General features: G+C 35.3%; 1 protein-coding gene across 1 annotated transcript in view; it reads left to right on the top strand.

The window, feature by feature from the left end:
• Window positions 1-27,318, top strand: part of LOC100369529 (uncharacterized) — a 50,724-nt gene that overhangs the window by 9,495 nt on the left and 13,911 nt on the right. Inside the window, exons 7-20 of the mRNA XM_085495033.1 lie at window positions 4,929-9,239; window positions 9,355-9,620; window positions 10,290-10,413; window positions 10,547-11,056; window positions 12,759-12,995; window positions 13,803-14,295; window positions 15,566-15,771; window positions 16,750-16,929; window positions 18,240-18,466; window positions 20,577-20,775; window positions 21,381-21,737; window positions 22,255-22,431; window positions 25,316-25,350; window positions 26,191-26,356. Of these exons, the coding sequence (XP_085351159.1) occupies window positions 4,929-9,239; window positions 9,355-9,620; window positions 10,290-10,413; window positions 10,547-11,056; window positions 12,759-12,995; window positions 13,803-14,295; window positions 15,566-15,771; window positions 16,750-16,929; window positions 18,240-18,466; window positions 20,577-20,775; window positions 21,381-21,737; window positions 22,255-22,431; window positions 25,316-25,350; window positions 26,191-26,356 (7,488 nt within the window). The remainder of the gene's footprint in view (window positions 1-4,928; window positions 9,240-9,354; window positions 9,621-10,289; window positions 10,414-10,546; window positions 11,057-12,758; window positions 12,996-13,802; window positions 14,296-15,565; window positions 15,772-16,749; window positions 16,930-18,239; window positions 18,467-20,576; window positions 20,776-21,380; window positions 21,738-22,254; window positions 22,432-25,315; window positions 25,351-26,190; window positions 26,357-27,318) is intronic.

Below are 27,318 nucleotides of genomic sequence, written 5' to 3'. Positions count from 1 at the left end.
AGATACCGGTAAAAGACAGTAATCAAAGAAAGCTTAGAAAGAACTCCCATGTGCTGAGAGTATTGGAGACACATTAAATATAATTCGAAATTACTTAGCTGAAAACTAATTATGCAAATCAGAAAATTAATATGACCAGATTTGAGTGTAAAACTAATGAGGTCTGCGCAATGTAACAGAAAATCTATGACTCCAAGTTTAATTGAAATGTGATTAGAACCAAAAAATTATGAATTATTATGCTTATTAGGGAATTAATATGAACAGATTTTTACCCCAAACTAATTAGGTTTGTACATTGTCCTAGAGCATCTTTATACTAAGTTTCATTGAAATGGAATAATTAGTACCGTGAAAACTCCAAAATTTCGACCCCTCTAAAAATTCGTTCGCCTATTTATTTGCCGGGTTTCGGTGTTTTATTTACCTCCAAATTTTCGATTACACTAAAAATTGCCGACTCATTCTTATTCGAAAATTGCGACCAGTTTTAGTTTTCCCACAAACGAAAAAAAACACGATGTGAGCGTTCAAACGGGACCTTCCTCGAAGGCATGAATCCGGGTTTCTGATTGACTGAGAGATTTTTATTTTATTGGTAACGAAAATATTAGCCCTGAGTACAGTCCTGTAGGTTGGCCTCCTTCCGTTGATCATTCGGCCCCCACATTGTGCCGAATGATCAACGGAAGGAGGCCAACCTACAGGACTGTACTCAGGGCTACGAAAATATATTCTAAATAAACGAAGTTTGAAATAAAAACGAACACAAAAATCTCGGCATGCTGCGTTTCTGAATTGTTGATTATTACTGTACTCAGTAGTGATTATAATAATGTACACAAAATAAATTTGTTGAATGGTTATGAAATACAAATAAAAGTCAACTTAGTTTCATCGTAAGCGAATGATTCCGGTCTCGTATAAACGTTTGATGCTGTAGGATATCCGCCATGTTCTCTTAGGTCAAATAGGTCAAATCGCTAATTAACCAATCAAAAAGCTGGATGATGCCAACGTGTTCAAATTACCATAGCTTATTTAAATATGTTAATGTTATTGAACGCAATGCGGAAGAGATTGGTGTTGTAGTACGATGTTTTGGCTTGGATTTTGATGCGAAAACGGCATGATTTTTTTTAAATAAAAAAATTAGTTGTTTTTAAAAAATAAACTGGTCATCTGAAGAATAATTTAACATTGTTCACAGTGATAACAGCTCATTCTCGAAAGGAAGCTTACCCGCTCACGCTAGTCACGATAAAAATCATACACGTGTACTCTTGAATAGACAAACGTCAATGACTACGGTAAAACTTAGACTCTATTTTAGCCGGCAGGATTGATTGAAATGTCCGAAAAATGACGCCAAAATACACCTTAAAAGTCCCATTTTATTTTCTTAAATCCCATTTTATTTTTTAATCCAAGGGCGAATTTACGGCAGAATTTGGTCCCTCAAATAAGGGACACGTGAGCTTTGATTCTAACCGGATACATTGCACTGGGTCGGGGAGATAGTTTGCTAAACTTCCATGCATCTTTTGTCCAATGGGTACCTGTACTTCGAACATTCGCAAGTTTTTCTAGGTAGTGCGAGACAGCTTTGTCTTTTGACCTATTAGTTTTGTGCTGACCTCTTCTCCGCGTCTTGATGTTTTGTTTTGCTTGTCATAATACTCACTGATTGATGACTTTGTTTAGATTTCGAGTTACAACTCGGCCACGACCTTTGCTTTTACCGTGAAACATGAGGAAGTTTACGTCAATTGACGGACATTGCATTATTTAAAAACTAATGAAGTACACTGTCTATCATCCCCATTTTTTCATTTGCTGATTTCTATTCTGAAAAATTCGACCGTCCGAAAATGCACCTTAATTTTGACTCTAAAAACACGTCACATATCTAACACAATTATTTAAAACCGGTCGAAATTTTGGAGTTTTTACGGTACTTTAGATATCAGTGTGAAAGCGTAAAATTGGTTAATTATGCAAATTAGGTAATTAATATGTACAGATTTTAACCCACAATTATTCAGGTCTGTCTATTGTCCTACAGCATCCATGTACATTCATTGATATGTGATGTATAGTACCTGAGATATCAGTGTGAAAGTTGGTTAATTATGCAAATTAGGTGATTAATATGCACAAATATTTACCGGAAACTAATTGGGTCTTCATAATTCTAGATTCATTGAAATGTGATGATTAGTACTTTAGATATCAGTAGAAAAGCTGAAAATTAATTATGCAAATTAGGTAATTAATATGCACAATTATTTACCCTAAAACTAATCAGGTCTCTGCATAGTCCTAAAGGATCTATGTACCAAGTTTCATTGAAATGCGATGATTAGTACTTGAGATACCCGTGGAAAAGCTGAAAATTAACTAATTATGCAAATTAGGTGATTAATATGCACAAATATTTATCGAAAACAATCAATCTCTGCATAGTCCTTGAGTATGTAAGTACCAAGTTTCATTGAAATGTAATGCTAACTACTTATATCAAATGCTGAAAATTAATTAATTATGCAAATTAGGTAATTAATATGTACTGATATTACCATAAAAACTATCAGGTCTGTGCAGTGTCGTATGACATCTATGTACCAAGTTTCATTGAAATGTGATGATTAGTACTTGAGATATCAGTGGAAAAACCGAAAATTGACTAATCATTATGCAAATTAGGTAATTAGTGTCCACAAATTATTACCAAAAACTAATCAAAACCTAGCATTAGTTCAGAGCATCTATGTACCAAGTTTCATCAAAATCCAATGAGTGGTTGTTTAGATATCAGTGGAACAGTCATGGAACCACTAAAAAATAGCTAATTATCATGCAAATTAGGTAATTAATATGCACGGATTTTTACCAAAAATTAATCAAATCTGCGCATATGTTCAGAGCATCTATGTACCAAGTTTCATCAAAATCCAATGAGTGGTTCTTTAGATATCAGTGGAACAGTCATAGAACAGCTAAAAATTAGCTAATTATCATGCAAATTAGGTAATTAACGAGCATGGATTTTTACCAAAACCTAATCAAATCTGCGCATTGGCCCAGAGCATCTATGCACCAAGTTTCATCAAAAACCGATGTATGGTTCTTGAGATAGCAGTGGAACAGTCGGACACACATACACACACATACACACATACACACATACACACATACACACATACACACATACACACACACATACATACAGACACACTAACTGCAAAGACTCCCATTTTGTGCTTCGCACATGGGAGTCAAAAATCTATTCACATAATATTTAATTTCAAGTAGAATATATACCGGTACAACAAAGAGGTTCTTAAACTAATATTATTCATTTATTTACATAAATTCTATCATATTTCATAAAATATCACTTTTTGCTATAACCTTTTTTTAAAATTATTTACAAGGAGACAATAAAGTTATTATTATTATTATAATTACACATGACTGCCTGTCGCTTTTGATCAACAATTACATGAAAATTACAAAATTGAATATTGCTTACTTGAATTTCTAAATAAAATGTGTATGAAAGCCATTTTTCTAAATAAAATGTGTACTAACATGTGTATGAAAGCTGTATTTCAAAATAACATTGTGTACTAACATGTGTATGAAAGACGTATTTCTAAATAAAATGTGTACTAACATGCGTATGAAAGCCGTATTTCTAAATAAAATGTGTACTACCGGTAACATGTGTATAAAAGCTGTATTTCTAAATAAAATGTGTACTAACATGTGTATGAAAGCCGTATTCCTAAATAAAATGTGTACTAACATGTGTATGAAAGCCGTATTTCTAAATAAAATGTGTACTAACATGTGTATGAAAGCCGTATTTCTAAATAAAATGTGTACTAACATGTGTATGAAAGCCGTATTTCTAAATAAAATGTGTGCTAACATGTGTATGAAAGCTGTATTTCTAAATAAAATGTGTACTAACATGCGTATGAAAGCCGTATTTCTAAATAAAATGTGTACTAACATGCGTATGAAAGCCGTATTTCTAAATAAAATGTGTACTAACATGTGTATAAAAGCTGTATTTCTAAATAAAATGTGTGCTAACATGTGTATGAAAGCTGTATTTCTAAATAAAATGTGTACTAACATGCGTATGAAAGCCGTATTTCTAAATAAAATGTGTACTAACATGCGTATGAAAGCCGTATTTCTAAATAAAATGTGTACTAACATGTGTATAAAAGCCGTATTTCTAAATAAAATGTGTACTAACATGTGTATGAAAGCCGTATTTCTAAATAAAATGTGTACTAACATGTGTATGAAAGCCGTATTTCTAAATAAAATGTGTACTAACATGTGTATGAAAGCCGTATTTCTAAATAAAATGTGTACTAACATGTGTATAAAAGCTGTATTTCTAAATAAAATGTGTACTAACATGTGTATGAAAGCCGTATTTCTAAATAAAATGTGTACTAACATGTGTATGAAAGCCGTATTTCTAAATAAAATGTGTACTATTAAACATGTGTTTGAAAGCCATATTTTTTTTTGCGGCCATCTCTCTATCAAATGGCAATTTAATGCGCACCTGCGGACCTTAACGAAGGTTCCCCCAAGTCGCATTCTTTAGTGAACCAATCTCGGCCAGTGGAATTGGCCTTCCCATTGAGTATGTGGCACACTCACCTAGAGTAGGGGGTCGACCCTTTTGATGTTCAGCCTAAGGTAGGATTTGAACTTGGGTCTACCGATCGTGAGTCTGATGCGACAACCACTATGCTACCAGTGACCAATGGAAGCCATATTTCTAATTAAAATGTGTACTAACATGTGTATGAAAGCCGTATTTCTAAATAAAATGTGTACTAACATGTGTATGAAAGCAAATATTTATTTGAATATTCTTGTTATATTTCCAACAGAACGAGTGTCAAGTACCCGTTTGTTGCCAACATCACCCACTACAGCTGAAGCTACTACTTCTGTAATCCTTGCAACAGCATCAACACCAGAAATTGTAACAGAAATTGTCTTGTCAACCACTACAATGGCTTCTCCTGAAGCTACGACCGAATTCATCACAACTGCAGCCACTACCGAGATCCTGACTTCACTCATCTCTAGCGCCTCACCACGGGTCATAACAGGATTAATAACAGGATCAACGGCAAAAACACCAACGATAGTTAAAACTGCAACGCCACAGACTGTAACAGAGGTCTTGACAGAAATATCAAAAACTACACCAACACTTGTTAGCGAACTCATCTCCACTACACTAAAAACTGAACCATCTAGAATAACAGAGATTATCACGGCATCAGTAGTGACCACACCTGAATTATTAACTAAAATACTAACAGAAGCAGCGACTAAAACACCAGAAATACTAACAGAAATAGTAACTGAAATATCTAAATCAACACCATCTATTTTTACTGAACTCATGACGACTGCAACCAGTAAAGCTGCTACTGCAACCCCAGCTCCAACAATATTTACCCAGCTGATTTCAGAAGCAACAAGTCCTGAAAAATTAACAGAAATAACGACTGAAATTATAAGTACAACACCAGAAATACTAACAGAAATCATTACAAAGGCTACTGAGATTACACCAACAGTCCTGACTGAAATTGTAACAGCAACATCTAAGGTGTCACCAACGACCTTCAGAGAGATTGTATCAGAAGTTACGAAAATAGCTCCAACTACGCTGCCGTCGATATTATCAACAGTTGTATCTGTCACACCAGAACTTCTTACTACATTAATTAATATCACAGCCCGAGCTACTTCCACAGGTACAACAGCAATCATTGCAGCTACTACAAAAACCCCAGAAATTATCACTGCAATTGTTACTGAAGCACCAGCAACAACATTTGAAATTGTAACAGAAGTTATCGCAACATCCTCACCAGAACTTATGACAACTATAGTCACTGAGGTTAGTCGAACAACCCCAGAATTCGTTCAAACACTTCTTACTGAAACTGTAAAAACTACCCCTGAACTATTAACAGAGATTGTGTCAACAGCGACAGTAACATCCCCTGAAATCGTGAGTAAAATAGTTGAAACAGCAGTGCGGACAATAACACCAGAGAGGTTAACAACATACGTGACAGCAACCAGTACTGCAGTACCAACTGTTCTAACAGAAATATTGACATCAGCGGCCAGGGTGACACCAGAAATTTTAACAACGTTGGCTACACATGTTACCACTGAATCACCAACACCTGCAACAATAACAGAAGCACTGACAACAACTGTGCCTACCGAAATTCTAACAGAAACCGTAAGAAGTACACTTAGAACAATGACAACAGAAGAAGTGACAAAAATATTAACTGCCACCACAGAATTTATGACAACAGAAGAACTAACAGAGATTGTTGGGTTTACAACACCATTGGTGACTGGTACACCTGAAAAAGTGTCTGAAATTATTTCCGTTGTAACTACTGCTGCAACACCTTCGCTCATGACAACACTTGTGGAGAAAACCATTACAGCAACAACACCTGCAACTGTTACAGAGGCCATTAAAACTACGTTAAGGACAGTAAGCCCAACCGCTATTAGCAGAGTGCTTGAAACACTAATATCAAGTGCTACACCAGAGATAACTAGCAAACTAGTTGAAGTAACAACAGCTACTGTGACTCCTGAAATCCTGACTAAGGTGATTGTACCAACAGAAATAACTTCAGAACTTATAACACAGATCATAGAAGCCACAACTGTTGTTGCAACACCTGAAGTGACAACAGAAATCATCAAACAAACAAGTGAAGCATTAACCCCTGAAACACTGTCTACAGTAGCTGAGATAACGACTGCTACTCCTATGCTAATTACGACAAAAGTTGCTGAACTTATAACGACTGCCGCAACCATGAGTCCTGAGATTACATCTGCTATTATGCCAACAATCACTGAAGCAATCTCAAAAGCAGCAACACCACAGGTTACTCCAACATCTCAAGTATTTACTGAACTATTTACAGCTACTTCTGCGATTACTCCTTCAGTGGTATCAAAAATTATCACAGAGATATCTCAGACGCCTTCACTACTGACAGAAATCATCACTAGAACCACAGCAGCCACACCAAAGCTGTTAACAGAAATAACATCTGCAACAACAGAGATAGAACCAGAATTGCTGTCAACTATTATAACTGAAGTGACCAAAATAAGTCCCCAGACTCTACCAACCCTTATATCCATCATTGCTACAACTAAACCAAAAATCATTTCAGAAATCATCAGTACCGCAGCTGTCACCATGCCAACTGTAACCAAGGAAATAATCTCTACTACTGCTAAAGCACCAACAGTTTTTACTGAGATAGTGACTGCAACATCAGTTCCTACAATTGAAATTGTAACACAAGTTATAGAAACAGCCACGTCAGTCAAACCAGAGATTGTGAGTACAATTGTTTCAGAGCTTACAAAAAGTACCCCTGAATTGGCTACAAAGCTGGTGACAGAATTGGCAAAGACGTCACCAACAATTTTAACAGAGCTCATTACCACAGCAGCAATATCATCACCCAAAACAGTAACAGAAATAATCAAAACAGCAGTGCGGACAATAACGCCAGAGAGGTTGACAACATACGTGACAGCAACCAGTACTGCAGTACCAACTGTTCTAACAGAAATATTGACATCAGCAGCCAGGGTGACACCAGAAATTTTAACAACGTTGGCTACACATGTTACCACTGAATCACCAACACCTGCAACTATAACAGAAGCACTGACAACAACTGTGCCTACCGAAATTCTAACAGAAACCGTAAGAAGTACACTTAGAACAATGACAACAGAAGAAGTGACAAAAATATTAACTGCCAGCACAGAAGTTATGACAACAGAAGAATTAACAGAGATTGTTGGGTTTACAACACCATTGGTGACTGGTACACCTGAAAAAGTGTCTGAAATTATTTCTCTTGTAACTACTGCTGCAACACCTTCGCTCATGACAACACTTGTGGAGAAAACCGTTACAGCAGCAACACCTGCAACTGTTACAGAGGCCATTAAAACTACGTTAAGGACAGTAAGCCCAACAGCTATTAGCAGAGTTCTTGAAACACTAATATCAAGTGCTACACCAGAGATAACTAGCAAACTAGTTGAAGTAACAACAGCTACTGTAACTCCTGAAATCTTGACGAGTGTTATTATGCCTACTATTATGACTACAGAACTTGTTACGCAGGTGGTGGAGTTGACCACCGCAGCAGCCACACCAGAGGTAACAACAGAATTAATCAAAATAACTTCAGAAGCAATAAGTCCTGAAATATTACCAACAGCTGTGTCTGCAATCACGACTGCTGTCCCACCTTCTGTAACAACAAAAATTATAGAAATTACATCTACAGCTGCAACTGTTAGTCCAGAGCTTGTTACCGCAATCTCAGACATCACCAGAGAGTATGTTACTACTGAAATGTTGACAGAAATAGTTACTGCTGCTGCAACTACAACACCGGAGATAATGACTACTATATCAGAAGTTATAACAAATTTCACATCTCCAGCTGAGTTGACTGAAATTATGACTGCCATTACTAAGTATTTCCCAACAGAAACGACTGCAGCCGTTGTAACAGGTATCACCATTTCACCTGTCACTTCTGTAACACCCACACAAATTATGACAACTATAGCACAGACAATGACACCTTATGTTATAACTGAGATTGTTGAAACCTCTACAATGACAGCCAGCCCGGAGGTACTAACATCAATTTTAACAGCCACTGCCAAATCACTAACTCCTGAATTAGTATCAATTGCTACGACGCAACCCGGAACTAGTGAGCTGGTCACAAGAATTATTGAGACATCATTGGCTGCATCCTCACCATTAACTGTGACAGAAGTGGTTGAAACAGCAATTACAACTGCCCCACCTGAAGTTATTTCAAAAACAGTCACTGAAGCCATTAAAACTGCACCAACAGAGATTTTAACTGAAATTGTCACACTGACAAGTGAAATCGCAACTACTGAAGAATTGACAAAATACATTGAAACAACAGCGATGACAGCAACGCCTGAATACTTGACATCGGTATTAGAAACAACACTTCGAGTTACAGAGAAATACAGAACAATTGTGTCCACGGAAACGCCATCGCTTATTAATGTCACAATCACTTCACCCCCAAGTACACCAGGTGTATCTGCACCAACAACAGGTAGGTTGTAATCATGTTTAAACACATATTTTAGCTGATAATCAATTAAATTGAATGAAATTTTACTCATAATGAACTGTCTGAGATTTGATTTTTTCTGTTTTTTCCGCAACAGTTGTATGTCCTACAGGTACGCGTTACCGACTCAACGCATACACATGTGATAGATTATGCCCAGCGTTGGTGAAATCAAACCCACAATGTGCATATGATCGCAATGTTAGTTTCAGCGCATGCTTACCTGAAGATAAGCTAAGATCTGGAGAAGATTTCTGTAGTGATATTGGAAAGCTAATAATGGTCATGTCTACAAATGAAATTACATGCATACCAGAAAGTGAGTGTTTGTGTTTGAGGGATGACACACAAGAGTTGGTCGCTGTAAGTGTTATTAGATTCCTTCATGATTCATATTATAATAGCACACCTATGCAGGGAGAATGTTTGATCCCTTCGGGGGGGGGGGGGGGGGTAAACACCAATATTTAGAAAGTTATCACCACCAGTTCCCTCTTTTCATCACAAATTCACAAAATAGCCCTGTTTATATTCTGTACTTTCCTTCAGAACATTTGGACAAAAATAGCCAAAAACTGGAAATTGTCTCAAATGTTGTCTGTTGGCTCAAAAATTAGGGTTCATTTCCAGAAATATTGAAGAATAATTAAAAAAAAAGTAGAACATATATCAAATATGTATATTCCCACTGTACCCAGAAATTAATAGGCCTGATATCACCCCCCCTCCCCCGTCTCCCCTCCTTCAATACAAATGGTTGTCATTGTAGTTCAAAAAATTTAAAACACAGCTAAAATTATATACTACCAGAAATGGCTGTAAAACCCCAGGATGTGTGACCTTTAGGAGTTGTGTTAATGGCCTGCTGAATTTATTATTACAAATGTCTCTACATATTTACATGCATTTACAAAATCAAAAATCATATTTGCTATTATCATTTATTCTGTGATATAATGCATGTAATAATCATCTCTGTGTATTTAGAAATAATAAATAGAGTAAATGAAGTGCATTTTCTTCCTCTAATAGCCGTTCTCAAAATGGGAAAAGGAAGCTTGTGAGATTTGTACTTGTGCAAATGGGTTAATATACTGTACCACAAAAACAACAGAAGAGTGTTTGATAACATCCACTGCCATGACACCTATTACAGGTAAGTGTCACCATCTGTCTAGTATTTTTCTGTGTGTATGTCTGCTCAGTATTTCCAATATTTTGTTCTAATTGATTGTTCATAAATATGCATATTCAGTGGGATACATATATAGAATGTTTTGTGATTTCAGTTTCAGCACAACCCACTCTCAATGTGACATTATTTACAATTCAACCGGAAGTAGCGGCATGTTCGGCAGTCACGAATGTTACACTTTGTCCCGATAACTGCCCTACTGGTCAATTATGTGATGGTAGGTCCTGTGTGGATTCGGTAGATTGTCCATGCGTCTACGAAGGTCGCATATACAACACTGGACTTTTCGTCAATGAGAGATGTGAACATTGTAACTGTTTTGATGGCAATGTCATAAGTTGCTCACCATACTGTGATATTGACCCATGTGAGGCTGGACAAGAGAGGATCCATCCAGATGGAGAGTGTTGCCGATGTCAACCATGTCAATGCGATACTGGCTTCTTTCATTGTACATCTAGTACTTCACCAACCTGCCAAGATCAGTGTATCTTGGAATCGCAGAAGTGTGATGGTAATCTTGATTGTCCTGGTGGGGAAGACGAAGAGTCCTGTGTTATACCAACAACTTTACCAACAATAGAAACTACAGCGCCACCAATTGGTGAGTAGTGTAAAACTACCCATCATGCATTAGCAAATTAGCATTTTTCAATTAAAGTGTTGTCATTGTTGTGTTGAAATTTCCAACGCTTACAGATATTATGTTTTCAACAAAGAAAAAAAAGGTCTTATCAAAACGTGTCTAAATATGTATATGTGTGCTGTGTGTACGGGGACGCGTTCGGTTGACGTGGTGGGGACATCTATCAACTGAACGCGTCCCCATACACACAGCACTGTACGCAGGGCTAATGCGGAGTGTGCTGGCTGGTCATGGCCGTTTATTAAATTATTGTGCTTTCACGTTTCCTGTGCAATTTTGTGAAGAGCAAACATTGATTCTATGCAAATGACTGAACGAACTTTTTGATACAGCATCATGCCAATCTTAACCAACCATGTACACATCATTTCATAACCATGCTAAATATTTGATTTTATTGTGATAAAACACAATTGAACGTACGTTGTTATATTATAAGCAAACGTTACAAGCCTTTGTATTACCCCTCATATAGGGCTTTTTTACTACTAGCAAACGATACATTTTACCACTCGCATATGCCGTTTTTACCACTAGCATATAGCATATTTTGCTACTTGCGACTCGCAACTTGGTACTCGCATACGGCACTATTTCTAGGTCGTACATACCTCATTATAGTATATTTTATTTGACACAAAATAATGCATAGAAAATACATCATCTATGGCCAATATACATTACTTTATAAACAAATAAACAAACACTGTAAAAATATAAAATAAATGTTAGAAAAAATGTTAAATATTGAAAGTTTAATTTTTGTTTTCTGTTAAAATATCATTGATGAATTTTCCCAGGCTGTTGGTTATTAAACCATGATTTGAACTTAAAATTTGTTTGAACATGTTTTGTTCTGATAATGTTAGTAGACTATCATTATACAATGACAAAGTATAAATAAATTGTGTACGACTAGTTATTAACCTTTGGTTCTTACAAACCAATAGTGCATGTATTTCATCACCAATATGTATTTTGACGTAACATTTTCAGAGGTCCAGTGACATATTTAAGAAATTGATAAGCTGGTGTAATAATAATATAATTCTGAATATATTTCATACTTCTATATAAAAATTAACTTGTCATGGCAGATTGTTAGTCAGGATTTTCTTTTCTCTTAATGACTACACACACAAAATAGATTCAGTTTTACTTTCACGCTTTCTCAGGCAGAATCTCCTCACGGCAATCCCACACAGACCAAGTGCCCCTCAGCCTCTAACATATGTTGCTCAGATACAATACAAATTATAGACAATGTTTACGGTATATGTTTAAATATGAACCCACTAATGGCCATTGTATGTACTTTACTATACTTTGGCCCAGTCAGGACTCTTATCATTTGACAATCACACTCGTTACCTGTTTTATTAAAATCAACACTTTTGTTTATTGTTGGCTGCTATTTCCATTTCTGACCATCTAATATATTGACACAGAATTGCGTTGCATTCATGTGTGTACTTGCATATCAATTCTAATTACTTGATTCCTCAAAAAAATTTAGATGCCAGATGCCTCTGGTTTACCAACGTCATCATAAATGACTCACAAATGGTGTTTCTACTGAAGATCGAATGATACATGCGGCTGTCACTCAATCGTCCTGTCTTCAAACAGTGCCATTTAATATATGATATTTTTTTTACAGGATGCAGACCCGATGGACACTTCTATGCAGTTGGTGAATCGTTCTATGATGGTTGTAAAAAATGTGAATGTATAAACGACAACGCTATTTATTGTGATGCATCAGGATGTGAAAAAACGTGTACAGTCATTGAAAACCAAATCAACACATTTGATGACAAAAAATATGAGTATCCCATATGTGAACACGTGTTAGTGACCAACACAAACAGTGATGTACCTGACTTTAGCCTCAAAGGTGCGAATGTATTTCATCTTCTCACTTACTGTAAAATGATTAATTTTCACTGAGTTTAAATTTCGCTGATTTACCATTTCAGGCATATTCAGTGGGTTTTAAATTCACGGTTTTATCATTTAGATAATGTGTTCTATGCTAAATTTTACATATTCACCAGGTTTTAATTTAGCGCATTTTCCAGTCAGCAAAATTAGCAAAATTAAAACCCAATGAATAATTAACCCTTTTACAGTAACTTCTAACTCTGTCTCCTGAATTTAATATGCTTTATAGTCTGTTATTTCATGTTAAAACATGCATGATGCATGACGACCAATTGTCTAATAATAAACCGTTATTATAAAAGACATCATGACACTTCCTGAAATTTCCCAGTACAAAACAAAATATATCACTAATATTTGGTGCATTTTAATGGCTTTTACATATAGATCTAGATGTGAATGGACACTGATATCTCCCTGAGAGCAAGAGAACTACACGGCGTGTTCATGCCCCTTCAAATAGGGTTCCTTTTCTTTCATCATCACTGTTCTGCTGACTTATTGAACAGTGGAGTTAATGACACAAGAGAACGGTATACAATTTAGAGTAAAATCAAGTCTTGTGGTTCTCTCACTTCCAACAAAATCTCAATGGTCATTTGCTTCTATAAGATCTATTGATTATTTCATCGGTGTTCTGAAATTGACACCTGACTAATAATCATTAGATTCCAATAAGTTTCAGTATGCAATATTTTTATGACAATAAGTTATGTGGTCGATTTAATTAACTATACATATTATATGATTTTTGTTTCAGTTAGCAGTAGTTGTCAAGATGATGGTCACACTGGCAGTGTTTGTACGCAAGATTTAGTTTTTCTTATACAAGAAACGACAATTGTACTGAGTGGTGAAGTTTTTATTATAAATGGAAATGAAGTGACGATTGCTCAGCTGTCAGCAGCCAGCAAGCTTCTTGAATCTGGAATAGGTATCACGCTTATAAGAGTCGGGGAAGAATCCATCATTAGAACTACATTCGGCTTAACTATTCGATGGAGTTCGTCATCGTACAAGACCGTGATCTCGATTGATGAACAATTTTTTGATGCAGTAGCTGGTCTTTGTGGTGTTCCTAATAACGACCCATTAGATGATTACACTAATCGAGATGGTCAAGTATCTGATGATGTATTTGAATTTGCCGAAAGCTGGGGATCACAGGACACATGTCCACCACCTGAAGAATGCATGAATTTAGCCCCTCCCCATGTTGTAGCCACGGCAAGGGAAAAATGTTCAATCTTGAGGTTAGTACGCTAATTGTTTATTTGGTTCTGCGCATGTTTTGAATGATCATGTGGTTCACTTTAACTCTCATGCTGAAAAAGATTTCATACAGCTCAAAGCCTTCAAACTCCCCTAACAGTAATAAAATGAATTATTGTACATCTGTCATGGTAATGTCATAAGTTACAGCGTGCTATAATTTTGCAGTATTTTACAGGGTATTTTCAATCTACAATATTAGGAAATGCGAATTCGAAATATGGAATGATTATGCACATAAGCATCCTCTAATAATTAAACATGGCTGCTATCAGGGTTTGACCGGACTCCACACAAAGAAGTTTGCTGATTCTGTTCTAAACATTTTAGATTTTGCATGGCAATCCCATGGTGTATCCTTGGAAGGAAAATATGTATAATAATAAGGTTATTACCTCAAAATATGCACTCAGACAGTACGCCGCAAATCGATCTCCACTGCGCATCTGTCGATACTCCTGTTGTACTGTCTTTGTGCATACTTTGAGGCATTCTTGTAATAACCTCATATTATAACAATGTATTTCACATGCAATAGCTGGATAAATAAAATATTACAATGTACTAGAAATATTTTCAATACATACATACATACGGGTGTATACCTACAAGATCAACAGAGTGGAGTTGTTATTACTGATTGACTGTCGTAGTCACCGTTGTCACTAACTTACATTTTCAACTTTTTCTTGAAAATTGCTAGTTCCCATTCTCTGATACTTGGTATATATGTATACATGTATATGTACATGTACCTTAAGTGGACCTTTGATTTGTTCATTTCGTGATAATACATTCAGTTCTCTAATTTTACTGGATGGTTTTGTCATTTTGTCATTTCAAACATGTCATTTTTTTTTCCAATTTTCCATTTAAGCTTGAAACAATTCCCTGTAATTACAGGGCAGTGGTTGTCATGTCCAATATAAGTGTAAAATATATTGATTGTTTAAAAAAACAGAAATGTGCATTAAATGTCTGATTACAATTATATATTTACATGTCCTTATTAACTAGTTGATTATGCTTTCAAAAAATCATGATTTTAATATTCAAATTATATATACCATTGTCACCCTCCCCTCACTACCCTGTCATATGAATTACAACAGCTATGTGAATAATACAGTTCCAACAACAGTATTTGTTAAAAACCAAATGGCCACCAGTCAGCCATTTTGAATCAAATTTAGGGAAAAGAAGCTGCTTTGAATAAAATAATTTGTATTAATGTAATGTTTTTCTTCTCAGCTCCAGTAGTTTTGCCCCTTGTCACGAACATGTGAATGTCACAGAATATATCCAGCTATGTGAGAGTCGTATCTGCAAATCCTTGTGGAACAATACAGACACAGAAGTCGATACCTGCTTATGCAAGGCATTAACTATGTATGCCACTGACTGTGCTAACAGTGAAGCCCATATCATACTGGACTGGAGGACACCCGAATTATGTCGTAAGTTATTTTTAATGTTATGTCAACTCAGAAACAGATAATAGTAATTTGTAGTAGTAATGGTTTGTATGAGTAATACAAGGCGTGTATGCATTCTATTTTCTTATTATCTATGTAGTGAGGTATTCATAGTTTATACAACCTTGCTCAATAATATTGGTATTGATGCAAAAATGTGAAAATAGGATAAAATAATCCCTTCTGAAGTTGAGTTTTCTCGGTAGTCTATGCCCTGTTTGAATTGCCTATGTGCATTTTGACACTTCATTTAATGTTATATTTATGCATATTTGAATGATAAAACTTCAAAATTATTTTTTGCATAAACAAGATTATTAAGAGCCATGAAAGTATGCAAATTGGTCACATGCCCATGTACTAATAATGTTGGTACTTTCACAGTATATTATGCACATAAGCCACTTTTCAGTACAGTACAACTCAAACTAAAAACAATGACAAAGCCAAAGTTATGTTCCACTGTTAAAGATGTAATCTGTCCTGTTTTTTTTCTTTGGAAATTGAGCAACAAATCAAATTCATTTTTGTATTGATCTGGAAATTAAAAACAAATTGTGTAGCTTAATTTAAAGCATCATAAATCTGGATTTAAATTCAATAAAAAAACGTTTTAAATTCATTTTCAGTGATGCAGTGTATCTATGCAAAGTGAGTGAAAATACAGCATGGATACACCACTTTTTTCTCATATTCTTCAATATTTCTTAAAATGAACCCTAATTTTGGTGCCAACAGACAAAATTTGGATCAATTTTCAGTTTTTACTCAAAAAATTTTGCTTTTTTGTCACAATCGTCGGAAAAAAAGTGCAGACTATAAACAGGACTATTTTGTGAAATTGTGATGAAAAGAGGGAACTGGTGGTGAAAAGGTTAAATGAGGAACTATATGCACAGCGTTGAGAGATGCGACTAGTGCCATTACACATGTGGGTAATGCCCTTTTTTTTGATTACAGCTGTGGTATGCCATCACCCAATGCAATGGTACGAATGTATGAGTACATGTGAATGGACATGTAGTAGTATTGGCAAGCCTTATCAATTATGTGATACAGGCTGTACACCTGGTTGTGGATGCCCACCAGGACTAGTCAGAAAGGGTGACACATGTGTCCGGTTTGATGAATGTAAAGAATGTGAGTATTTGTCTTTTTTTTTCTTTGCTACCATTCATGCAGTGATACATGTACGTTACCAAAAGATAATATGAACCTTTGCCAAATGTGGATATGAACCTTGGCCTTGACTCAGATCGTACCAAGGTGAATATGAAACTTGGCCTTGACTCAGATCGTACCAAAAGTGGATATGAACCTTGGCCTTGACTCAGATCGTGCCAAAAGTGAATATGAACCTTGGCCTTGACTCAGATCATACCAAAAGTGGATATGAACTTTGGCCTTGACTCAGATCGTACCAAAAGTGGATATGAACCTTGGCCTTGACTCAGATCGTACCAAAAGTGAATATGAACCTTGGCCTTGACTCAGATCGTACCAAAAGTGGATATGAACCTTGGCCTTGACTCAGATTGTACCAAAAGTGGATATGAACCTTGGCCTTGACTCAGATCGTACCAAAAGTGGATATGAACCTTGGCCTTGACTCAGATCGTACCAAAAGTGAATATGAACCTTGGCCTTGACTCAGATCGTACCAAAAGTGAATATGAAAATTGGCCTTGATTCAGATCATACCAAAAGTGGAAATGAACCTTGGCCTTGACTCGGATTGTACCAAAAGTGAATATGAACCTTGGCCTTGACTCAGATCGTACCAAAAGTGAATATGAACCTTGGCCTTGATTCAGATCATACCAAAAGTGGAAATGAACCTTGGCCTTGACTCGGATTGTACCAAAAGTGAATATGAACCTTGGCCTTGACTCAGATCGTACCAAAAGTGAATATGAACCTTGGCCTTGACTCAGATCGTACCAAAAGTGAATATGAACCTTGGCCTTGACTCAGATCGTACCAAAAGTGGAAATAAACCTTGGCCTTGACTCAGATTGTACCAAAAGTGGATATAAACCTTTGCCTTGACTCAGATCATTTCATACAGTGCCAGAAAACTTTGAAACATACGCCAAGACATATTGTACATCTTGTTATTTATTTTTGAAGGCCATAATTTTTTTTTCACCAATATTCCAGCAACATTTTGCCTATTTTTAAGTATTTTCTGTAATTTTTTTGATCATTTTGGACAAAATGGACATAATTTTCTATTGGTTACAGGTTTTAGTCAAAATTCTGGGGAAAAAATAAATAAAAAAGGGAAAAAATTTTTTTTTTAATAGTAAAAAAATAGTTCCCTAGTGGAAGGAACTATAAAGCCAAATAAAATTATCGCTGTTACCACAATTTTTTGGTTCCAAGAGGATACAAGTTTGGAAAGGTTATTACAACTTTCTAGATGTATGACAATCGATATTTCCTTGCAGGTTATTGTATGGGGTATGGTGGTATTCATTATTATAGCTTTGATGGAACTTACTTCCCGTTCGAAGGAAATTGCACGTATGTGTTGTCACGTAATAAGGAGCCAGATTCAGAGTTTGAAATCCTGCTTGGAAATGCTCAATGCTCACGAAGACCTCAAAACATGTGTTTCATGAATGTGACTGTTATCTATAAGAACCACGAGGTCATTCTTTCGCAGGGTCCACAGGTATGAACCGATTTCATTTTTAATCTACGTTTTAAATTTTTAAAAGCATGTAGTTGTTGGAACAATTCAAACTACTGTTTTTGTTAATACATAATAATAATAATATTAATAATAATAATAATAATAACAAATGTCGACAGTTATTTTAATATTTACACTGAAGTCAGCAAATACATGGTTTAGTCAGACATTAATTACAATTATAGCCGACACAAGCTCGTACAATGTGTAACAGAAAAATTGAGTATTTTATTTAGTTTTATAACAACTTTGTAACATTAATTAGAACAGCGATCTCACAATATGTAATTGACCATTTGGGTATTTAGTTTTATTATTATAACTTTAATTTACGTTTAATTTACCTTTGAAATTTTTAAGTGCATGTAGTTGTTGGAACAATTCAAAGTAATGTTTTTGTTAATAATAATAATAATAATAATATTAATAATAATAATAACAAATGTCGACAGTTATTTATTTACACTGAAGTCAGCAAATACATGCTTTAGTCAGACATTAATTAGAACAGCCAACCTCACTGCACAAGCTCGTACAATAAGTACTGTAAAATACTTATTTTCGCTGGGATAAATTTTCGCTGAAAAGGCTTTTGGGGGTTTTTGTATGGAATTTATTTTCACTGATTTTTGATGAGTTGAATGTGAAATATAGTGAAATATAGTAAAAAAAGTACATTCGCTGGATTTTATTCTCACTGAATCATCCCTTCAGGAAAAATAGCAAAAATAAATTCCAAGCGGAAATAAAGTATTCTACAGTATTACATTGTAACAATAATTAGAACTGATCTTACTGCACAAGCCTGTACAACATGAAACAAATTTAGTTTTATAACAACTTTTTAACATAAATCAAAACAGCCAACCTCACTTCCCAAGCACATACAATGTGTAGCAGAACAATTATGAGTATTTATTGATTACAATTATTAGTCTCCGTTTGAACGAAGTCTGAAAACGGGGACTTATAATTCGGTCTCCATCTGTGCGTCCGTGCGTATGTGCGTCCTTCCAGAGTCATATCTCAGAATCCCTTGGACCGATTCCGTTCATTCTTTGTCTAGTACTTTATGTGGGACATATGCACATGCAGTGGTTTAGCGATTCCATTCAAAATGGCCGACTGGCAGCCATCTTGTTTTTTGAAAATGTTGTATTTTGGACATGCTTTGTTAGTTTGCATTCAAACTTGGTACATAGATTATACATGTTAGAATACATGTCCATGACGATTTATTTCACATTTGGATCAAAGTTGGCCGACTGGCAGGCAACTTGTTTTTTTTTTATGCGGTATCTTGGACGTGCTCTGTCAGTTTTCATTCAAATTTGGCACATACATGTACATATACTTTATACATGTTAGGATGCATGTCCATGACAATTTGTTTCAAAATCTGGTCAATGATGGCCGATTGACAGTCAACTGACTTTTTGGCTTTACTACTATATTTCCACAATTTATGTACCATTTTCATTCGTATTCGGCACATCCATCATACATATCAGTGTGTTTCATAACCAGATCAAAGATGGCCGAATAACGACTGTTTTTATTTTTGGCCATATTACTACTACACGGAACATGTGTTTTGATGTAAATAAACAATCTGTTGTATACGCCACTTGGAACTCAAGTTTCAAGGACACGCTCGCGACAACCCCTCCGCTTTAATATGACGAGCACATATCTGTCACCGTAATGCCATGAGTTACAGCGTGCCGCCATTTTGCGGTATTTTACTAGGTATTTTCATCCTACCATATTAGGAAATGCAAATTCCAAATATGGCAGCATCTTCTAATAATAAAAACAAACATGACCGCCACCAGGGTTTGACCGGACTCCACACAAAGAAGTTTGCTGATTCTGTTCTAAACTTTTTGTTTTCGACATTCCCCCGATGTATCCTTGGAAGGAAAAGATGTATAATAATAAGGTTATTACGAGGATACTGCAAAGTAGGTGCTCAAACAGTAGGCTGTTGCATCCTGATACTCACTGTACTGTCTTCGTGCATACTGTACGGTATCCTCGTAATAACCTCATATTATACTGCTACCAATAATTTAAATTTTACTTCAAGGTTATTTTAGATGGACAAGAGATTGAAATACCTTCTTATATGGAAGTGGACGGCATTCAGGTATCACGTCCTGGAGGCGCTTGGATTCTCTATCTTAATATTCCAGAAATAAAAGTAGAGGTCAGTTTCTATGACTACAACGATGGCTTCAGCATTATGCTTCCTGGTACAAAGTACAATGACACAGAAGGTCTCTGTGGTGAGTTGTTGTAATATTTAAATATGCTTGTCTTAAGTTGGGATCAGGACAATACTATAAAGTACAATATCTGATTGACCATAACAGTCAAAGCAAGAATTGTTGGTTGTAATATAGATGGAATGTACAGTTTTGCCAGTATTTAGATTAATCAAAATGTCAAACAGGGTAAATTTGTGAAACACATGGAAAATATTGGTCTTATGTACAAAATTATGGTGATCAGTGGTAACTATGTATGTATTTGTGATACCACATAACAAACATTGGCAGCACTCTCACTTTCATCCCACTTTCACCACTGCAAAACATAAAAATAAACAAAAAACATTTTAAAGTCTCTTCAAGTTCCGCAGTTATTTGGAAATCGTTTTTTATTCTTGTTTATGAACTTAGAATATTTGTTGCCACATGCATTTTCCCCATCATCTGAATCTCCCAAGATTAATGTAAGAAGTTTTGAACAAAAAATGGAGGTTTTGAGGAAATTTCCAAAAGTTACGTAATCTCTCATCACTTGTATCAGATGTATGTTCAGTCAAAAAATCAAATTTACAAAAAGAAATTGTTTATCTTTGTCTAACATACTTACAATATAATCATAGGTCCATGCAATCAATTCCCGGAAGATGACTTTACCATGCCAGATGGAACCTTGACTGAAGACGAGTATGAGTTTGCCGCTAGTTGGTTATACAATGTTGGCAACGATACCACATGCGATGTCTCAAGTGTACCGCCAAGATACCCTATCACTCCAGAAGTCGATGACGAGTGCAAGAAGGCCATTTATGAAGGTGTTTTCAGCGCATGCAACGTGCTGGTTGATCCAGCTAAGTACTACAGAGCGTGTTTAATGGATAGGACTTGTAAAACAGGACAATGCGACACCCTCTTTGCGTATGCCAGCGAATGTTCGAAAGAAGGCATGTGTCTCGATTGGAGGGACGAGCACAATTGTCGTAAGTGCATTTAATTGGGACATACCGTAAAATCTGTATTAGAAGCCGCATCCCTAATAGAAGTCGCACCAAATCTTTTTGAATAATTGAGATCCAAAAATTCATCATTTCTCATATGTGTAGATGCTCTAATAGAAGCGGCATCTCCTCAATTGCATTGTACCATTTCAATAAAAGCCACGGTTTCTAATACAGATTTTACAGTAATAAAAAAATGTATCCTGATCAGAAAAGACATATATAGAATTTCTGGTTTGGGCACATCTTCACAATGATGTCATTATTGCATTGTATAATGTGTAATGCTTATGTTTAGCAAAGACAACATTTGGAGAAGCAATTACCTGGTTGAAACTAATTAATCAAAAACTCATTTCACCATTTTTTCAAGTTAACATTGATCTTTATGTGCACATTCATGAAAATAAGTTTTCGCAAACTGAATAATGTTCGGTGATACAATTAACGTTCATGCAATTTGTATTCTCATTTTAACCGTTACCTGGTCTGATTTCAGCTGTCACGTGCCCCGGAGATCAGATTTACTACGCATGTCATTTGCCATGTCGTATGACATGTGCCAATATGAACGTATTTAACGAAGAGACGAACTGTGTTGGTCAACGCTTAGAAGGTTGTTTCTGTCCTAATGGCACTATAGAAGATGAATTTGGTAACTGTGTACCAACATGTGGTGAGTATCATGACATTCTGACTATAGACATTTGTTAAGTTGTATGTGAAAATACCAGCACAACTGATCTATACCAACACGCCAAATCTTATGGTATATATACATGTAGGTTGACAATATAACAGCCAGTGTTGTGATGAGTGTACAAAGTTACACCTGCAAGCAGTACGTCCTATCAGTTTCCATAGTTACCAACAGTATGCCATACTGCGACAATATGAAATAATTATTTTATTGAATTGTCTGAAATGTGTTTTATTTAAGGGTTACAAATCAAATATTAGTAAAAGAAAAATAACTACATAAAAAGTAAGGGAACAAAAAAGCATTAAAAAAAAAGAAAGATAAATTTGTATACGAGGAATGTGTTACTGGCTTAGTTTATGTAGGTGCTGCTGTCTTGTATTAAAACAGTTTTTTAAATATTGCGCTAAAGGAATTGACATTTTCTCGTTACTTAGTAATGATATGAATTTATTTTCATTACTAAATTTGTCAAAATTTGGTATACATTTATTAGCTACAATGTAAAGTTTTGATCTTATTTCATTGTAATGAGGACAATTTATGACAAAATGTTGTTCATCTTCAACATGGTCATTGTCGCACATATTGCAGACTCTGTCTTTAAAATCCAAACCTATCTGCCGGCCTGTTTCAATTTTCAGACAGTGGTTGCCAAGTCTAAATTTTGTTAAGGATTTGCGAAGTTCATTGTTTTTCATAATTGTTAAGTAATTTTCTTGTTCAATTTTGGTTTTATAAAGTTTGTAGGTTCTTAGTTTATTTTTAGAATTTGATTTTTTCCTATTGTCATTATTTATTTCATTTTTCCACTCAGTTGTAAACTCTTCTTTTAATTTCTCATCAATTGTTTTTAGTTTTGATAATGAGATAATATTTGTTTCATTTAAAAGATAAGAATGGTTTATATTTTTTAATATCAAATCAAGTCTTTTAAACCATTTACTTTTAATAATTTTATTGACATAGTATGCTTCTTGAAGTAGAGTATTTGTGGAATTTGCAATACGGTTGGCATATTTTATCATTTGTTTCTTAATAAAAGAGTCAAGAGGTAATTTTCCCAATTCACTATATATTGCCATGATTGGTGTATTTTTTGAGATACCAAGAATGTACCGATAGTATGTAAGCTGGACATCCTCTACAATTGATTTTGTAGAACTTTCTTCTCCCCAAATGTCACTCCCATACACAATAACTGGTCTGATAAGTTTATCAAATAGTGACAGTAGTATGGACATGTCCAGATTACCAGATCCAATTTTGGTCTTTAATGAGAATAAAGCTTTTATTCCTTTTCTTTTCAGGTTTTTCATGGCAACTTTAAATTTACCATTTGGACTCATAGTTAAGCCAAGATAATTGAAATCTTTAACTATACTGATTTCTTTTCCCTCATAAAAGAATATTTCCTTGTTAAGGAGTCTGTTACACTTATTGAATATCATTATTTTTGTTTTATCTGTGTTGACAGACAACTGCCATTTTGATGTGTAGGCTGATAATTTATCCAAACAGTTTTGTAATCCCTTTTTGGATTTTGAAAGAATCACAATATCATCTGCATAGAGAAGGCAATTAATGGGTGTGTTGTGTAGCAGTGTGGGGTCACAATGATCATTATCAAAAATATCAGGCAGGTCATTAATAAATAAATTAAACAGACTTGGGCTAAGGTTGCATCTTTGTTTTACTCCGATATTTGAACAAAATGATTCTGTTAAACCATTTCTTGTGTATACAACTGCTGGTAAATGGTGCACAATATATAAACAAATAAATTGAATGTTGTACTATATTTTGATTGCCCAACACAAAGATGTTTTCATGCTCTCGTACCACTCTTGGCCATGTGGCAGATAATATTGGCAGTGTGTTTATTTCTGTATTAAACTCTACATTTGGTTTTTTGTCTATATGTGGATCTGAAATCCGCTACAGGTTTTGTCATATCATGGTCCATAGCGTTGGGAACATCCTTTGAAAGTCTTTTAGATTTTTTGAGGTCTGGAAAGTCTTTGAGTTGTCTTTAAATGGAAAATAGAAAATCTTTGAAAATTTTTCATAGCTATTAATTCATTTTAGAAAGGCCTGTTTTCTCCAGGGAACTACCAAATTCTCAGAACTGATGAGCTTTGGTAATTTGTTGGCCTGAATTAAGGGTCAAACTGTCTTGGAAAAATTCAACAAAGGTTCGGAAAAGATCTGGAAAAGTCTTGGAAATCATTTGGCTCTTGGTGCTATTGACCCTGCATATGCTAATTAATTTAGTAATCCCTCCAGTTGTTTTCACAGTTTGTTTTATATGTATATTAGGAATATCCAAAACATGTAGATTGGTAATTTGCTCACTTGTTAGTGTCATACATTTCTGAACTTAGAAATTGACTAGATGTCAAGTTTTAGAATTTCAGAGGTGAATGAGTGAGTTCTTTCTCACCTATTTGAAATGCCAAGCTACATATGTAGGTTTACACCTTGAATTTCATATTGGCAGTCAGTACCTATAACCCTTACCCTTTGAGGGATTTGGTTGGAATGGCTGTACAGATGGAAACATTCTAAGAATATACATTATTATTATACATCTGTCACCATAACGCCATAAGTTACAGTGTGCCCTAATTTTGTGGTATTTTACAGGGTATTTTCATCCTACCATATAAGGAAATGCGAATTCCAAATATGGAATGATTACGCGTGTAAGCGTCCTCTAATAATAAAAACTGCCTAGCTGCCATCAGGGTTTGACCGGATTCCACACAAAGAACTTAGCTGTTTCTGTTCTAAACTTTTTGGATTTCGACATTCCCAAAAATGTATTGACTCACTAACAATGTTTTATTTCCCCCAACAGAACGATGCATCGAAGAAGATGGAACCAGACGTGTGGTAAGAATTGGATATAACTTGTTTAGTGCTTTGTATTACCTAAATCATAACTTTTATGAACTGTGATCATCTGATTGACATTTTGTAAATGTGATTTATTTAATACCACTCTCACAACTGCTAGGGGGATGGAAAAGCTTACAACTATAGAAAACGCAAAATGAATAAAAAAATAAAAACCACAATACCAAAACAATCACTCACACAGACAAAACTAGGAACAAAGCCACCTAGGATTGAACTTGTTTGATTTCTAATCCAGTTTTGGTAAATTTTGCTACAATGATGTTAACAAGTATGTTCTTACTAGAAATTAATTCAGTGAACTGTGTCTCAATCTGGTGATTTACTATTGAAATTGTGGATGTGAAATGCTGAATAGATATTTTCTAAGGTGGGTTTCATCTTCCACCTGGTTTTGATTACACCTGATACATTCTGTCATTCAGAAGGATTCTTTTTGTGGTACCAAACTTCAATATTAAAAGTGTGGTCATTCAGTCAAAATTTGGAGATACAGACTCATAAATGATTAAAATGTCTTTGTATGGGAGGTACCTTCATTGTGTGATGGCGAAACCAAAGTCCTGTAAATGTGCCCTATAGGGGGTTGAACTGCTTTATATAAGTGGGATGAAAATGAATGTACGAATGATGGGAATGTTAGGGATGTCATTTTTCTTACACTATTAGAATACAAATAAATTTTTTTTCATTGATAGACGACCACAAACCAAAAAATATCAAAATTGTGAAAGGCATTCAGTTTACCTATTTACGCCATAGATGTGTCATGTCGTTAAGGGTGTGTGAATTGAATATTTTAATTTCCATTTCAAGATAAATGAGACATGGTCGCCAAGTGATTGCGAAACCTGTAAATGCACAGATGGTGGGTTGATTCAATGTATAAGAATGGAATGTCCAGCGCCACCAATCTGCGCTGATTATAAGAATCTGAATTTCACGAGACACGCCGGCGTATGCTGCTCTACGTACGAGTGTGGTAAGTGTTGGGTATTATAATATCGAACACAAGAAATTGCGGTCAGTGAGTTATGGTTCAGTAGTTACCCGCCAACAGCAGTAAGTGGGTATGCTGTGTTTGCCTGTAATTATTTTGAGTCTATTTCACATTTTGTTATGTGTATTTCGAATTGTACATGTTCGATATTTTAATTTTTGTAACACTATTAGGTGTGATTAATTCACCATGCACATATGGCATGACGTAACAAGACACTATCCAATTTGTTAATGTTTGAGGTACACCGGCCATTAACTAGATGTTGAGCTGTTATGAGACTATTAGGGCTGTCACCTTTGCATGTGTGTCCTAGCAGTTTTCTCATATAGGCTGTACACGTGGAATGGCTAGAAGAGTGTCAATAATTCATCTACAACATTTTGTTATTTCATTATAATATCTGTCGAAATCTTGTTGTAAAACGAGCAAGTCACAAGACTTTTTACCTTGCCCGTACCATCAAAGATGGAAGGGAAAGGTATATTAAGGGAAAAATTTTGTCCGGCGTTGTCGTCGTCGTCGTCGTCGTTGTTGTTGTTGTTGTCGTTGTTAATAATTGTTATTGTGTGCATAATAACTTTACTAATTCTATTCCAAACTTTATCAAACTTGGTCACCTTGTTCATCAGTATAAAGTCTTCCCTGAGTTTGAACAACAGATGTCCTGTATGAAAATATCATGCAAAAATTGAGAAAATCTGATAAAATATTTTGACTGTTTCTACTTGACTGATCACTGGTGATACACATCAAAGGTCACTGATCTCAGTGGAAATATGCATTGTTGTATGTGTTCAATGAAGCAAATGATTTATCTTGTAATAATATCCTTGGTAAAGTATCTCAGAATCCCATACTGGGTTTCAAAACCAACTCATGGAAAGATTGCACAGTCTGATACACATTTGCAAACCTACCAATAAAATCTTTACAGAAAACAA

Source organism: Saccoglossus kowalevskii, chromosome 21 (assembly GCF_978046115.1).
Source record: "Saccoglossus kowalevskii chromosome 21, keSacKowa6.1, whole genome shotgun sequence".
NCBI lineage: Eukaryota > Metazoa > Hemichordata > Enteropneusta > Harrimaniidae > Saccoglossus > Saccoglossus kowalevskii.
The sequence above is the reverse complement of the archived record's forward strand: the minus strand, read 5'-3'. Positions and strand labels throughout refer to the sequence as shown.